This window comes from Mytilus edulis, chromosome 14, assembly GCF_963676685.1.
Source record: "Mytilus edulis chromosome 14, xbMytEdul2.2, whole genome shotgun sequence".
NCBI lineage: Eukaryota > Metazoa > Mollusca > Bivalvia > Mytilida > Mytilidae > Mytilus > Mytilus edulis.
The window spans coordinates 10,168,062-10,185,878 of NC_092357.1; the positions used below are offsets into that span (position 1 = coordinate 10,168,062).

Genomic DNA, 17,817 nt, shown 5'->3' on the forward strand with positions numbered 1-17,817 from the left:
ATCAGTAAATCCAATTATATTAACATATATTACTGTATTTAATATCTGCCTCTGCCTCTAAGTTTAAACAATATTTATTCAGATAAATCAACATTAAACGATATTATACAAATGAAATAGTATTTAGGATTCAGAAACAAGCAATTTGCTTTTCCAAATCTGTCTCCTTTTACAAATTTAAAATAATACACTTATTGACTAGTTTTTGGTGGGGTTCGTGTTGTTTATTCTTTAGTTTTCTATGTTGTGTCGTGTGTACTATTGTTTTTCTGTTTGTCTTTTTTATTTTTGGCCATGGCGTTGTCAGTTTGTTTTAGATTTATGAGTTTGACTGTCCCTTTGGTATCTTTCGTCCCTCTTTTATTGAACAATACATTAATATAAATACTGGCATGCTGTGTAATAAATATATGAATATGAAAAAGGTGAAAGAAGAATACAAAAAAAGTAATGAGAAAAATAAAATTAAAATAATAATAAATAATAAAATTGAGAAAGGAAATGGTGAATATGTCAAAGCGACAACCACCCGACCATAGAGCAAACAACAGCCGAAGGCAACCAATGGGTCTTCAATGTAGCGAGAATTCCCGCACCCGTAGGTGTCCTTCAGCTGGCCCCTAAAATATGCATAATAGTACAGTGATAATGGACGTCATACTAAACTCCGAATTATACACAAGAAACTAAAATTTTAAAATCATACAAGACTAACAAAGGCCAGAGGCTCCTGACTTGGGACAGGCGCAAAATTGCGGCGGGGTTAAACATGTTTATGAGATCTCAACCCTCCCCCTATACCTCTAGCCAATGTAGAAAAGTAAAAGAATAACAATACGCACATTAAAATTCAGTTCAAGAGAAGTCCGAGTCTGATGTCAAAAGATGTAACAAAAGAAAATAAATAAAATGACAATAATACATAAATAACAACAGACTACTAGCAGTTAACTGACATGCCAGCTCCAGACCTCAATTAAACTGATTGAAAGATTATGTCTTCATCATATGAATATCAGGTACAATCCCTCCCGTTAGGGGTTTAGTATCATACTATCATAAAATATATGAGAAGAACATAACCCGTGTCATGCCAACAACTGTTTTTTTTAGAAATAAATGTGTTTAGTTCCGATGCAAAGACCCTATCAGTGAATCAATGTTAAAGCCAAAATATGCAATCTTTAATGACCTGACAACAGTATCGTAACTATATCCCCTTTTAATAAGTCTATTTAAAGGTTTTGTTAGTTTCTGAGGAGAATACTGACATTTTTGTGCTTTATAAAGAATATTTCCATAAAATTTTGGATGTGAAATACCTGAACGTATAAGATGTCTGCATGTTGAGTTATTTACAAATTATTTCCTTATACCGGTGATAAAATTTAGTAAATGTTTTGACCAGTTTGTGATATCGAAAACCCTGGTGTAATAATTTTTCAGTAATACATAAATTTCTCTCGCTAAAATCTAATACATTGTTACATACACGAGCGAATCGTACAAGTTGAGATATATAAACACCATAAGATGGTGACAAGGGAACGTCACCATCTAAAAATGGATAATTAACAATAGGAAATGAAAAATCATCTCTTTTATCATAAATTTTTGTATTAAGCTTCCCGTTTATGATATAGAACATGAATTATTGTAATGTTTACAGTGTGAAATGCTTGGGTTACTATAAAGTGATGAAGCATTACCATTAAGTATTTAAACGTTTACTTTTAATTATATATTCCTGCACCAAACTAAATAAAATACTATTTTGCTCATCTGAGAGTACCGTTGATCCACAGTGAGTATTTGTTTCTACATCACCACAACGAAAATGTAGAGAGGCTATTAAATTACGAACGTAAAGGTCAGAATTCAATGAACTTGAATCCATTCTTAAGCTGGCATGAAGAATTTGACCAAAACGATGTCTTATATAATAGTACGTTGGGACCTTACTATTTTAGGTACTAATTTGTTTTTTTAATATGATAGAGATTTACATTTCTTTATGTTTAAGTTAAGAATGTTTCATACTTTTGTTGTTGAATGGATGAAATAATCAAAATATAAACCGGCCCGTGTGTTGACTTGTGTAATATTATTTTCTTTGTCTTGTATTATGATCCTGCCTATTTCCTACTGAATCAGGCAATAAGTCTCTTAAATATTCTTGAGTTTTATTGTTCAAAATTTTGTGACATTGAATTATTCTATGATTGCGTGGTCTTTCAGATAATTTTTCCCATCGAGTTTCAACATATCAATTGTTTATACTGGTAAGTTGAGTACCTCCCGTGACGATACGCGCTGCGTCAAGCTAAATATTTTCAAGTTAAGCAATCAAATTCTAATTTTGAGAGTCCCAAACGACATCGGGATATTCAAGAATTGGGCGAACAAATGATATGTAAATTTTTTTAAGTGAAAATCTATCAAGAACATTTTTCATTTTTCTCATTATATTTATTTCTTTGTAAGATTAAGAAACTATATATATATATCAATATGGTCGTTCCAGGATCCGTTGTTATAAAACAAAGACACTTAGATGTTTGTGTTTACTTACTGTATGTAGTTCTTGGGTATTCATATTTAATGGAGGATGAAAGGGTATATTTCTTTTTTTTTAAATTATCATACTTTAAGTTTTTTGGGCATTAAAATTCACAAGCCATTTTTTTGAGCAATTATACATTTTATTTAGATCGTCATTTAAAATTGTAGCTGCTATTGTTGGATTGTCAACCATAGTATATAATGAAGTGTCATCTGCGAATAGCTTCATTTGAGCTTGAATGTCTTCTACAATATCGTTTATAAATATCAAAAAAAAAGGAGAGGGCCTAGAATGGACCGTTATGGGACGCCTGTATTAACAAGTTACCATTCGGAACTTGAACTGTTAATAAACACCCGCTGGACTCTATTTGTAAGATAAGTTTCAAACCACCTTAGTAAAAAAACCGATATGCCCGTTTTTTGAAGTTTAAATAGCAGTCTCTTATGCCTTACTCGATCAAACGCTTTACTTATATAAAATTGAGAATGGAAATGGGGAATGTGTCAAAGAGACAACAACCCGACCAAATAAAAAACAACAGCAGAGGGTCACCAACAGGTCTTCAATGAGGCGAGAAATTCCCGCACCCGGAGGCGTCCTTCAGCTGGCCCCTAAACAAATATATACTAGTCCAGTGATAATGAACGCCATACTAATTTCCAAATTGTACACAATGATCTTCAGGGCGATCAATTTTGGGAAATAATTTAGAATAACAATATGCCATAATAATTTGAACAATTTCATACTTAGGACTGCTATATGAAATTGTGTTGCAATCCTCCAAAATTTTATTTAACTTATTAACCGGTAACGAACAGAGTTTTGTTAACAGATAACGTCTGCCGTTGTTTTTAGAAATAGAAATTAGGTCCGAAATATTGGTATGATTGGCCCGAAATTTTCATTGATTGCGATTTGTTCTACGACCGTGAGAACGTTTTATACGAACAGTTTTAGAAACTATATCCAAAATGTTAACGGAATTGGTTCTAGATATATTACCAATTCCCATGATATTATCATTTAGACCGAGAGGGTAAACTGTCTGTAATTTTTTAATCCAATTTAATTCAATTATTTTCCGTGATCGTACAAACTTTGAATGCGATTCACCAGGCTGCTTATTTACTACTTCTAAAGGTTGAACTGCTAAATATTTAAAAGGATGGTTGTGCTTCTTAAGGTGTCGGTAAATGATGCTTTTGAATTTATTGGGTCTTTTAAAACGATACAGATGTTCTTGAGTACGTTTAGATAAATATCGTCCAGTTTCTTCTTCGTACTGAATACCACACCCCGGTTTTTTTCATGTGAGTAAATAAATAATACTGTTTGTTTTCCAAGTTATATCAGTTTCAAAATTTAAAGAAAATGTGCGACCATTAAACGTGGACCTTACCGTATTGTTGGTGTATCACAGAATACTACCTTTACTTCTTTACCGCTATCTATTAAAAGCATTTCCAAAATCATTTGAAATGTTAATTAATTGATTAACCGCTGAATCCTCCCAGTGTAAAGCCTGATTGATTTTTCGTTAAAATATTTTTGCGGAAAAAGTGACTGTAAACATGTTTATATACACACTGTTCCATACACTTTGAAATTACACTCAACAAGGAAATAACATTTGCTCTTTTTCGTTGATTTGGAAATGTAGACCAAGTTAAATAGCTTTCATAGTGGATACTTCAAAACAAAAGATGCTTCTTTTAACAATTATGCAGGTAACATAGCACTTGAATCATCAATATTTGACTGGGGAGAAAAGAAAAAAAGGATTAAATTCATTTGCCTTTTCGATTTCATCAAAAATTAAGTTGTTATCAACCATTAATGGAGGTACACTTGCGTCGTTTGTTTTTAATCCGGATATTTGTATAACCGTTTTCCACCAATTTGTAGTGGACGGATTACTGTTCATGATTTTTTCATTAAATTGTTGTTATAATCATCCTTTGATTTTCTTTTTAAACTGGTAACTTCATTTCGTATTTTCTTAAATTTTGACCAATCCGATGAGTTATTATTATTTTTTAGCCTTTCTGTGGATTCTTTTTTTTTCCTTATATTTTTTTTAGCATCATTTGTTAGCCATAGAGGTTTATTTTTACGAACAGTTGTTATTTTATTTGGAATACATTTTTCAGCAGCTTCTGTAATAGCTTTTGTTATTTCGGTTGTAAATTGTTCAACGTTATTAAAGTTTATTACGGAATCCCAATTTTTTTCAGATAAAATTTTACCATATCTGTTATAATCTCCTCGATCATATAGCCAAATTTTCCGATTAAATGTTTTTTGACGACATTTTGGTATGTTCAAAAGACTAATTTTGGGGCAGGGTAAACGTATTTAATCAAATAAAGGTAGCCCGACTCCACAGTAAGGGGTGGAAGGGGCGTTGGTAATTTAGGATTTCAATTGATTCGTCTGTATGTTTATTGTTTAACCAGGTTTCACCAAACGCTTGAATGTCGAAATCAGAATATTCAGCTTGAGTCAGATCTATTTTTGGGGCTAGGCTTTGTACGTTTAAGTAAAGAATTTTGACTGTTTTTTTTTTAAAGTTCACAGTATCCGACAAATCAGTTGAGTTAATTGAACTTTGAGAAGAATCGATATCTCACTTGGACCTGGATTTACCTCTGTTCCTGCTAGGATAAGCAAGATTTGAATAACAAATAGTAAAAATAAAATAATAAATAGTCTAAGATTAACATTTCCACTTATTGTTTTTTGTACATTCGAGTCTACATGTTTCATCTCTAAATGTTTAAGTAGATGATGCGACAACGTGAATAATAACATTGATAACACCAGTGCCTGCGAGACACTTTTACAAGCGAGAAATAAGTTGATACAGATAAAATCATTATAATTTAGTTTTTGTTTGAGGTTTTTGCCTGGTGAGTATTGGCCAACTCTCATACGATATAACTCGATTCCTATCCCCATGAGTTATGTTGCATCTGGCTGAAATTGATCAAACTGAGAGCGGCCGTATATGAAGTTAAATAAACCATATCATTTCATATGTTTTGTGAAAAAATGTAAGTAGAAAATATGAAAAAATTGTGAGAACAAAAATTGAATAACAATATGTTGTATGCATGAAGCATAAGAAAAAGTATGCACATGTACATGGATTTAACAAGTAGTTTGCAGGAATGAGTATACACATGTATAAATGATTGGTGAATGATACAACTTTATCTATACGTAGTAATTCAGTACAACTGTTAATACCAGCCGTGTCAAATCATCTCAATTTATTTGTGATTGCCTAATTGATTATTTGATCGCTGAATTGACAAGATCCGTCCATACAATTTACAATATATAGTAAACATACACGTTTCAAGCAGTACATTTCACTGTACGTGTTGTTTAAAGTTTGCTTGTATACGATAAAATTTACAAATTAAATTTAATATCTTTTTTTAAAAGTTGTTTTAGAAGCTTGAAGTTAGCCATGAAAGTTTCCTTACCATGGAATTTAACATCATGTAAAAACAACCGTTATAGTTTTACAATGTTCACGCATAAGTAATTAATTTTACTACATGTACTATGAGAGTTTGTGTTTTGAACATCAATACATTAACATTTGTCACGTGACAAATCAGCGATTAAGGTAATTAACAGGAATGCGGATGAACTACAAATTATACGTAGTATGTACATGAATTGAGTAGCATATACATAAATTCATCATAGAAACCAGGACTAAATTTATATATACGTGAGACGCGCGTTTCGTCTACAAAAGACTCATCAGTGACGCTCGAATCAAAAAATGAAAAAAAGGCCAAATAAAGTACAAAGCTAAAGAGCATGTAATTATAGTAAAATAAACAAATTCATAAGCAAAAGAAACAAAACAATAAGCTAAAATCAATTTGCAGACAATTTTAAATCACTATATTTAGTCAGCGTACAGTTGTTTTTGCGAAATTCTAAAACAAGACTGTCAAATAGTCTAAATACATGTAGAAATATGTACATAAACAAAAATGTTGTCAATATATGCAGTTTTATTCAAAGTTAAATCATGACATTTTGACACTCGTGTTTTCAGCTGATGTATTTGAAGATGCTCTATTTGCTAATTCCTTCGCTCGTGCTTCCGCATATGTGAACTCGCGTCTTTTTTGTGTGTTGTTGTAGTCTAGCCTATCAAGGAAGTCCATGGAACCAGGACAACAGTATATCGACACAAAACGTAGGAACGCTGGCATTGTGTTAACAACATGGACTTGCATTTGATTGTCCTTTACATACATTTTCCCATCAACTGTCCACATGTCTCTTAGATGACACTTAATACTTAGCTGTCTGGATTTGTATGCAATGGCGTTCTTCGGCTTGGTCAGTTCTTCATATATACTGACATACTTATATTCTGTTTTCCCTTTTAGGAATTCTCTGCATCTAATAATCCTCTTTTTAACATTATGATCCTTAATCTTGACAATTATTTGTCTAGGAGGCAGAAACTTGTTGTTAGCTCGACCGTCTTCATTACCTTTTCTTGTGCGTGGTTTACCAATTTTATGAGATCGAATGATGTCTTTGGGTGTTAGATCTTCATCGATGGTTTTGATAAGTTCTTTCACTAATTCGTTTGTTTGAAGGGAAGATTCATCAATCCCACCGTTGATACGAATTAGGTCCCGTCGACTATAATGTTCTAACGTATCCATGTTATCAAGCAGCGATTGGTTCTCTTTATTAAGCCTTTCGATTTCAAATTTGTACTGGTCTATTGTGGCTTTGATAGTGTAGTCGATCTCACAATGTATAATCTCTTTTAATTGCATGGCTATTTGAATGATATCTGACTGGGCTAAAGTACATGTAATTGGCTGCGGTCAAGTTTTATATGTGGTTTCAGTCGTTTGATGGTATTGCAAAGAGCTGAGGCCTACAGGGACAGAAGCATGTATAGCGTTAGTGTCAAAATGAACGGGCGAGGAACCCGGAGAAAACATTGCGATTTTTTTACTTGAATCTTGTTCAGGTTGTGTAGGCTTGCTGTGATGACGGAGCCTGTTTGTATTTACTGGAGTTTCGGGTTGCATTTTGTCTGTGATTAAAGATGAATGTCGTAGTTTTGTAATAAAAAAAGGTGGATTAACAGTGTCTCTGCCTCTTAAGAAGTGGAATTTCCGCCAGGGCCTCTGGAGTTAAATGACAGATGTTGGTATCTCCGATTACTGCTTGGAGCACTGTTTGTTATGTGTTAGATCTGGAACCTCTTTAAAGAAATTTAGGACTAGCTATTGTAATCTTTGTGTGATCAACAAGTTCTGCCTCATGTAATCAGAACCGAAAAATTACGAATCCACATCAACATCAAAACTGCAAATTGGTTTAAACTGATCATTTTGGAGAAATGCTGCGAGCTGAGCATCTGCTCTGTGTCAAACCCAAACAAATACATGGCATAACTAACAAAAAAAATCTGAAAATAACTTTCTGTAGTAGAAAATTGATAAGAAGTAGTGGATTCGTAAACTATAATCAACGAGCGACTTTAGACTTTGAATTCGAATCCGCTACTTCTTAGTAAAACGACTATCTGTTTCGTGATCTGACAATGAATCAACAGAATTTCGTGAACATAATTTCGTATTTTGTCTTTTTTATTCTCTAATAGCTGGAAATGATTAGATCCACACGGTCCACATTTGTATTTAACTTAATATAAGTTCAATTTAACTTAAATGTGTTGTTATCTCCCATTTTTAGTAGCAGATTTTATATTTGTAAAATATTATTTATTCAGTGTTTAATCATTACAAATAATTGATATTGATTAGATTTAAGTTTTTGTAATTCATTCAAAAAGAAATATAATTAGTAGATGGATTTTTTAAAATCTTTTTCGGAAAGTTAAAAAAAAAACTAATTACCAACATTTAGAAACCTGTAATATATACATATATAGTATTTAGCAACCTATTGAACAAGGCAATGTAGTTTATATATCCCATTTGATGGCATTTACAACACACATACAAAATGAATAAAAACACGTAACATCTAAATGAAGTGTAAATTTCACAATAATACCAATTCACTAGACACCAGTGGATGATTAAATAGATGATTGGTATAAACTGAGAAATCATGTATAAATTTTGTGTAAACTGGTTTCCTTTCATTATGTTTTGATTGTTTTAACGTTTTTACATTTGGCATCCATCGTCAATCAGTTAATGAACTAGTATTATACGTGGTACGCAATCTGAAACTCAAGCAGAATTCCTTTTGCTACAAATGTACAATATATAAGTATGTCAATTTTGCAATGTATCATAAAAACTGTTCACAGCCGTGATCGTCTAGTGGTTTGTACCAAAAGAAAAAAACTGTGACATTAACAGTGCCAAATTCAAGCCTAGTACCCGGCTATATCTCTACCGAAATATTGTTTTTAATCCTTGAGGTATCTTTATTTCATTTTTACTATAAAGTTAACGATTTTGTGTCTGGTTTAACCGTCAAAGAAGAAGTTTGACAGTCGTAGCTTATCGCACCTTATTCACATACGATTGAGTTAAATGTTGATGTATATTTATACCATTTATAATCAAACAAAGAAAAACTAAGTGATCATAGTATACTATCATTATTATAATAAAACCAAAAGTAAGCATTTGTGGTTACCCTTCTATCGATAAGTGTCATGCCAAAAAATGACTTACATGTCCCCGTCTTTCCACCAACAATACGGTAAGGTCCACGTTTAATGGTCGCACATTTTCTTTAAATTTTGAAACTGATATAACTTGAAAAACAAACAGTATTATTTATTTACTCACATGAAACAAACCGGGGTGTGGTATTCAGTACGTAGGAGAAACTGGACGATATTTATCTAAACGTACTCAAGAACATCTGTATCGTTTTAAAAGACCCAATAAATTCAAAAGTATCATTTACCAACACCTTAAGAAGCACAACCATCCTTTTAAATATTTAGCAGTTCAACCTTTAGAAGTAGTAAATAAGCAGCCTGGTGAATCGCATTCAAAGTTTGTACGATCACGGAAAATAATTGAATTAAATTGGATTAAAAAATTACAGACAGTTTACCCTCTCGGTCTAAATGATAATATCATGGGAATTGGTATTATATATAGAACCAATTCCGTTAACATTTTGGATATAGTTTCTAAAACTGTTCGTAAAAAACGTTCTCACGGTCGTAGAACAAATCGCAATCAAAGAAAAATTCGGGCCAATCATACCAATATTTCGGACCTAATTTCTATTTCCAAAAATAACGTTATCTGTTAACAAAACTCTGTTCGTTACGAGTTAATAAGTTAAATAAAATTTTGGAAGATTGCAACACAATTTCATATAGCAGTCCTAAGTATGAAATTGTTCAAATTATTATGGCATATTGTTATTCTAAATTATTTCCCAAAATTGATCGCCCTGAAGATCATAAAAAACATTTTGTTAAAATTAAGTATGTCAATAAAGGCTTTGATTTTGTAAATATTGCCGGTATATTTAACGACCATTCTGTTAAAGAACAAATTCCTGGATATTTTGACAATACTGAGCTACCTCTTATTTGTTATATTTACAAGAAATCTACCCGGAAATTTGTGTTTAATTATAGTAATTATGTAAAGATGTTAATATCAGTGAAAATATACCTACTTCATGTAATTGCAGTAATTCCGAATATATTTATGGACCCATTTCCCGTGTCATAACAGGAGATCTTAACATCATTCAAGACCGAGAGTTAAAATCATTCCTCAGTAAAGGACCTAAATATCGTCCCCCGTCAATTATTAATTGGAATGAGTGTCGTAATATCATCCACGACTCACTCCATACTTACTGTATGAAATGGATAAAACGGGAAAAAGCTGACAAACAATCTTTGGACTCTTTTTTTAATTCAGTAATGAAGATAGTTGATATACGTATTCAACATTTTAAAGAACATTTTACTATAAACAATAACCACAATAAACCTATTTCTCGTATCAAACATAAACTAAAAGAACTAGCCAAGGAATTTGTTTTTGTCCCGGCCGATAAAGCTGCTAATAATATTATTATTGTTTGACGTAAATTTTACATTGAGGTTCTGAAAAAGGAAATCACCAATTCACCAACATTCCAACTGACTTCATTTTCAGAAAACGAAATCTGTAACAAACATAAACTTTTAGCCAACGCTTTACAAGCAGAGCCAAATACAATGAAAGTCCCAACTATGTGTTGGCTTCCGAAGCTACACAAAACCCCTTACAAATATAGATTTATTTCGTCTTCAAGCCATTGTTCAACTACTACATTTGTAAATTGTCTATTCTTCTTACCAGCACACTTGGTACAATTAAAAACCTGATAATAAATTGTTCAAATAAGGCCTTCGAAAACATTGGAATAAATAACTTTTGGAGTGTCAAGAAATCGTTGGAAGTACTTGATTAATTGCATGCTTATATTGGTGATTTTGAATCTGTTCAAAGTTTTGATTTTTCTACCCTGTATACCACATTGCCTCACATTCTCATTAAGAAAAAATTCACACCCCTAATTAAATGGGCATTCAAAAAATCAGAATGTGAATATATATGTTCAAACTCTTTTAGGTCATTTTTTAGTAGCAATAAACAAAAAAACTATGTTAATTGGACATGCTTTGATACTATATATGCCCTTGAATTTTTACTAGATAACATTTTTGTTCGCTTTGGGGATTTCGAATATCGTCAGATTATCGGAATTCCAATGGGGACTAACTGTGCACCACTTATTGCGGACCTGTTTTTGTATTGTTATGAGTTACAATTTATGACAAAAATAAGCAAAGACCCATCGAAACAACATCTGATAAACAAATTTAATAATACTTTTAGATATTTGGATGATATTTTGGCTCTCAATAATGACGACCTCAGTATGTATATTAATGAAATTTATATCCTGTTAAACTTACTTCAAATAAAGCTAATACTAACAATGACCACAGCCCTTTTCTCGATCTCGATATCTATATCACTAATGGAAAGCTGAATACTAAAATGTATGATAAAAGGGATGATTTTTCATTTCCTATCGTTAATTATCCGTTTTTAGATGGTGACGTTCCCTTGTCACCATCTTACGGTGTTCTCTCAACGTGTACGATTCGCTCGTGTATGTAACAATGTTTTAGATTTTAACGAGAGAAATTTATGTATTACTGAAAAATTATTACACCAGGGTATTCGATATCACAAACTAGTCAAAACATTTACTAAATTTTATCATCGGTATAAAGACATCATTCGTAAATTTAGCTCAACATGCAGACTTCTAATACGTTCAGGTATTTCACATCCAATTTTTTATGGAAATATTCTTTATAAAGCACAAAGGTGTCAGTATTCACCTCAGAAACTTACAAAACCTTTGAATAGACTTATTAAGAAGGGATATAATTACGATACCGTTGTCAAGTCATTAAAGATTGCATATTTTGGCGTTAATATTGAGTCACTGATAAGGTCTTTGCATCGGAACTAAACACATTCATTCTAAAAACAGTTATTGGCATGACACGGGTTATGTTTTTCTCATATATGCTATGATGGTATGATACTAAACCCCTAACGGGAAGGATTGTGCCTGATGTTCATAGGATGAAATCATAATCTTTCAGTCAGTTTAATTGAAGTCTGGAGCTGGCATGTCAGTTAACTGCTAGTAGTCTGTTGTTATTTATGTATTATTGTCATTTTGTTTATTTTTTTTGGTTACATCTTCTGACATCAGACTCGGACTTCTCTTGAACTGAATTTTAATGTGCGTATTGTTATGCGTTTACTTTTCTACATTGGTTAGAGGTATAGGGGGAGGGTTGAGATCTCACAAACATGTTTAACTCCGCCGCATTTTTGCGCATGTCCCAAGTCAGGAGCCTCTGGCCTTTGTTAGTCTTGTATTATTTTAATTTTGGTTTCTTGTGTACAATTTTGAAAATAGTATGGCGTTTATTATCACTGGACTAGTATATATTTGTTAAGGGGCCAGCTGAAGGACGCCTCCGGGTACGGGAATTTTTCGTTACATTGAAGACCTGTTGGTGACCCTCTGCTGTTGATTTTTATTTGGTCGGGTTGTTGTCTCTATGACGCATTCCCCATTTCCATTCTCAATTTTATTTGCTATGATGAAAAGTGAAAGGCCTTGTACGTTAAAAGTGATAAGTGTAATATGTACATGGATGTTTATTTGATCAAGGAATTATACCAATAAGTAATATTACAATTCCATGATTTTATAGTGTTTATATATTTTATTAGATAACAAAAAAAAATGATATACAGTTTATTGACATGCATTGACAGATATTCGCAATAAGAGTGATATTTAGAAAATAATTTATATCAGCACTCTTGGTCTAGTGGTATCATGCATAGACTACAGACTTTACTGTCAAAAATACGCGCGAGTTCGAACCTTTCATAAGACACTCGCTTTTAAGAGGATAACATATCGTAAGTTAAAAGTTTTGATATAAGTTACCTTCAGTTAACATGGTGGTCAGTGGATCCTTGAATAATAATCCACTTTTAGAACAATAGACTGACGTCAGAGAAATGGGTTAATGTATTATCAACATCTAATGGCTAATTCTAACAACAAACATTAGCCAACTACACAATGGTGGTCAATCCCTTAACAAAGCATCTCTAGGGTTCCTGCATTTTAGAATCTACAGTGTGGGTATGTCAAAGTAGTCAAAATCTTCTACATACATGGCAGCTTTTACAGCTCTAGAAACACGAGAAGAAAGTTTAGATCCAATCTCTTCTGTATGCAATTGCGGGATTTCCCAAGCAAAATCATCATCAACCTGTTCAACAACATTTTACAATACTGGTATTATATAGTGGTATACTAATCTCACTTAGAGGAGCCCAAAATGCATCTGCAAACCCTAATGCACGATCAAAAGAAGTATAATTAGCCATAGCACAAACATCAGAAGGAGGTACATGTGCAAAAGTATCCAAGTAGTCGAATCAAAGCCTTTAACTGCATATATGTTAAAGTTAGCTTATAAAGGGTTATAACAGGCTCTTTTCATTATTTATCTATTAAGTCTTTAAAAAACAAAGTCAATGTATCAATAGACTTACTCGTTGTAGAGATGCACATATTATCTCCCAACACTGCTATTTCGTCTGTAGGAAATCCTCAACTCTATGAGATTTTGCAGCTTTACTGGTAGCTCTGGGCTTAGACTTCCATGAACAGGTTTTATGGTTTGTCACTTGTAAAAAGGCAGTGCCTTTTATAATCATAATATGATTTTTGACTGTTTCAGGGGAGGGTTTCTGCAAAATACAATTGGTTTTGCTTATAAATTCATCATCTTTAATTTCATCAGCAACAAAGAGATGATGCAAATCATAGCCATCATCGCCATTAGTTTCAACTTTATGTTTGTATCACCATACGAAAGCAATGCATCTTCATTTTCAAATTTAACATTATGGGTACCTGTACGGATAAAACTTGTGCTAAATTTGAAGAGTACAAACGACCTGTACATAACAAGAAAAACACCTGTATTTTCTACCTGTTCAACAAATAGGAGTACAGGAATAAAGTAAAACGTTTATCCGTACAGCGTAGGTAAACACTTTACTGAATCATTTTTGAATGCATTGTAGAAAACAAATACGTATTTCCTTTTCAACCTCACCTCACCTCACTTATTCTCTTCATGCCGGTCGGCATTTAAGACCCTGATACATTTTTCTCCATTTTAAACGGTCTTTAGCTGCTGTTCTTGCTTTAGCCCAGCTATTCCATCCAAGTGATGTTCTTTCAGTCTCTACAGTCCGTCTCCAGGTAGTTTTGGGACGTCCAACTTTCCTCTTTCCCTCAGGTTTCCATGTCAGTGCAACTGAGCATATTCTGTTGGTATCCATCCTTAGTACATGGCCAATTTATCTCCATATCCGTTCTTTTATATCTTCACTTAGCTTCTTTGTTCCAGCTTTTATGTGACGGTTTTCGTTGGATATTGTATCAGCCATATTATTTTCAGTATCTGTCTTAAACATCTGTTTTGGAAGGTGTTTAATTTCTTCTTGTCTTGTTCGGTTGTTTTCCAGGTTTCACACCCATATAGTAGGACTGATGTGACTAAGCTGTTAAACAACCTGACCTTCGTTTTAAATGACAGTACTGACGATCTCCATATTTTTCTTAGCCTGCTAAATTGGCCTTTAGCTTTCTTCAACCTGTTGTCCATGTCATTGTCACAGCCACCTTTTGTTGTTACTATTTCTCCTAGGTAAGTGAAGGTATCGACATCCTCTAGGTCTTTCTCATTTAATTTCACTGGGTTGTTATGTGTTGTGTTCATCCGCATTACTTTTCCCCTTCTAAAGCCGGCTTGTCCTTGTCTCAGCTCTTCATTTATTCCTTCTTGTATTCTTTGGATAATGATTTTTGTGAATACCTTACTTGGCACAGAAAGTAGTGTTATGGCTTTGTAGTTATCGCAGCATGGTCGATCTCCTTTCTTTACTATTTTAACTATCAGACCTTTATTCCAGTCTTTTGGTATTTCATCTCCAGTCCATATCATATGGTAAAGTTTATGTAAATACTTGGTGGTTGTTATTGTATCTGCTTTTAGTATCTCAGCTGTTATGCCATCTATGCCTCATGACTTCCTTTTTTTTTTTAATCTTTTCAATGCTTTTGAAATTTCCTCTTTCCTGATTGGACCTGTATCTATTTCTCTTTCCTCAATTTCATAGTTTAAATTAATGTTTAATGGTATTTCAGGTTTAGGTCTGTTCAAGACTTCTTGAAAGTGTTCTTTTCATTTAGTTTTTCATCATGGCTAGATAATGGATTTCCAGACTTATCTTTGATGACTTGAGGTGGTTTCTGTTGTTCATTGCAAATTGTTCGTGTTACTTCGTATACTGTTTTCATCATACCATTGCTTGTTGCTTTTTCTGCTTCTTCTATTAAGTTGTCTGTCCATTGCCTTTTGTCATTTCTCATACTTTTCTTCACTTCCTTGTCTTTGTCACTGTACTTGGCATGTAAGTTGTTCTTAACTCGTTCTGATCTACTGTTGTTAATTCTTTCCTTTAGTTGTCGTCTCTCATCTACACGTTTCCATGACTCATTGGAGATCCAGGACTTTTGCCCACGCTATTTGAAACCTAGAATGTTAGTTGCTGTTTCTTTCCAGCATTTGTTTATACCTTCCCAGAATGTTTTTATGTCCTCTAGCTCCTCTACGAGTTGGAACCTGTTCTTCAGCTCGATTGAAAATGCTTTTCTTATTTCTGGACGTTGTAGTGTGGTGGTATCGAATCTCTTTCTTGAAGTTACTGTTACTATTTTGTATTTCTTAAGTTTGATTCTTAATTTGCATTTGAGGAGTTCGTGATTGCTACCAATGTCTGCTCCTTTCATAGATCTTGTGTCCAGTATTGATGTGCTGTGTTGTCTAGTAACCAGGTAATGGTCTATTTGATTTTCTGTTTTCTTGTTTGGTGATATCCATGTTACTTTGTGTTTGTCTTTGTGTGGAAAGATTGTGCCAGTAATGACTAAGTTGTTCCTTTGACAAATATCAAGGAGGTTTTCTCCATTTTCGTTTCTTCTTCCTATTCCATGCCTTCCCATGAAGTTCTCATGACCTTCATTGTTCATCCCAACCTTTGCATTAAAGTCTTCCATTACTAAGAGGATGTCATGTGTATGTGTTCCTTCTATGACTCTATCTAGCTGTTCTATGAAGCTTTCTTTTGTTTCATCTGTAGCATCGTTGGTCGGTGCATATACAGTGATTATACTTATCTTAATGGTTGATGTGTGAAAGCTGGCATACATTAGTCTCTCATTGATTGGCTTCCATTCAATCAGTGCCTTTTTGCTTGACTTGACAGCATCCTTCCAACCCCTGCCTGACGTAGTCCATCATTTCTACCTGAATATAATAATACTTTACCATTTTGAAGTGTAAGCTTTCCACTGTCTAGCCATCTGACTTCGTTTAAGGCCAATATTTTTATATTGTATCTGTCCATTTCCCTCTCCACTTCTGCAGTTTTACCTGTGGCATACATAGTTCTTACATTCCAACTGCCTAGAAGTCTTTTTTTGTTGGTGTACATAAGGGTGTCAGCTTGTGGACTCCCGTGGGCTTTCATCCATCAGCGTTATGCCCCTTAAACCATGTTGTACAGCAGAGGTGTTATCCTCATGTTGATTTCTAAATGTTTCTTGGGTTTCTGTAATCATCATTTTTTTATTCTGTCTGGTAATTAGCCAAACGAGAAACCTACTACCTGTAGGATGGAGTTTTGTTTTCTAGGTTTTCCTTCCCATAGATGGTTGCCTGCCATGGCTGACGAGTTCAATCTTCCCGGCTTTTCCTTCTGGGTCTGCTCCCATAGCCTTTTGATCTTCCAAGATCTAACCACAAGGCAGCAATATTATTTACCCATAGTTGGGACAAGTTTGATGAGTGCAAGGGCGTGTCCACGCGCCAGTGGGCCTGCACACTGCATCTCTAGGGTCCTTCCTGCTCCGAGATCCTCTACCGTAGAATGATAGATCATAGTTACCATGTGCTGTCGCGGGGAGGCATTGTAGAAGTCTTGAATAGTGTAGAGGTTATGCACTGGCAGAAAGACGTACGCACTCGGCTTTCATTTCACCCACAAAGCAGGCTAGCCAGCGGTGATAGAGAGCCTATGGCCCTAACCACACTAGACGCATCATTTTCAACACTTGTCAAATAAAGGCAACAGTAGATAAACTCATCATATATACCAGGATTGATTTTTTTACGCCAGACGCGCGTTTCATCTACAAAAGACTAATCAGTGGCACTCAAATAAAAAAATGTTAAAAAAAAGCAAATAAAGTAAGAAGTTTAAGATCATTTATGACAAAAAAATTCCACAAGTTTTGTCAAATACAGGTAATGTAATCTATTTCTGAAGTAGAAAATCCTTAGTATTTCAAACATTCAAAGTTTTGTTAACAGTTAATTTATAATTATGAACATATCAATGACAACTAAAATCAGCACAGGTGTGCCGACTACTGGGCTGGTTATACCCTCTGGGAATTAGTTATCCACCAGCAGTGGCATCGACACAGTGGTTGTAAATAAACTCATCATGGATACCAGGATTTTTATTTCAAATAAAATACCGCTGTTGAAAGTTTAT

General features: G+C 33.7%; 3 protein-coding genes across 3 annotated transcripts in view; 1 reads left to right on the forward strand and 2 right to left on the reverse strand.

Annotated features, from left to right (window-relative positions):
• Positions 1 to 17,817, forward strand: part of LOC139502511 (uncharacterized) — a 113,697-nt gene that overhangs the window by 45,968 nt on the left and 49,912 nt on the right. The window lies entirely within an intron of this gene.
• Positions 14,607 to 15,200, reverse strand: LOC139503964 (uncharacterized). Its single transcript, XM_071294009.1, has one exon. The coding sequence runs from the start codon at positions 15,198 to 15,200 to the stop codon at positions 14,607 to 14,609; it is 594 nt and encodes a 197-aa protein (XP_071150110.1).
• On the reverse strand, positions 15,416 to 16,468 carry LOC139503965 (craniofacial development protein 2-like). Its single transcript, XM_071294010.1, has 2 exons — positions 15,835 to 16,468; positions 15,416 to 15,735 (listed from the first exon to the last, which is right to left on the reverse strand). The coding sequence occupies exons 1-2, from the start codon at positions 16,466 to 16,468 to the stop codon at positions 15,416 to 15,418; spliced, it is 954 nt and encodes a 317-aa protein (XP_071150111.1).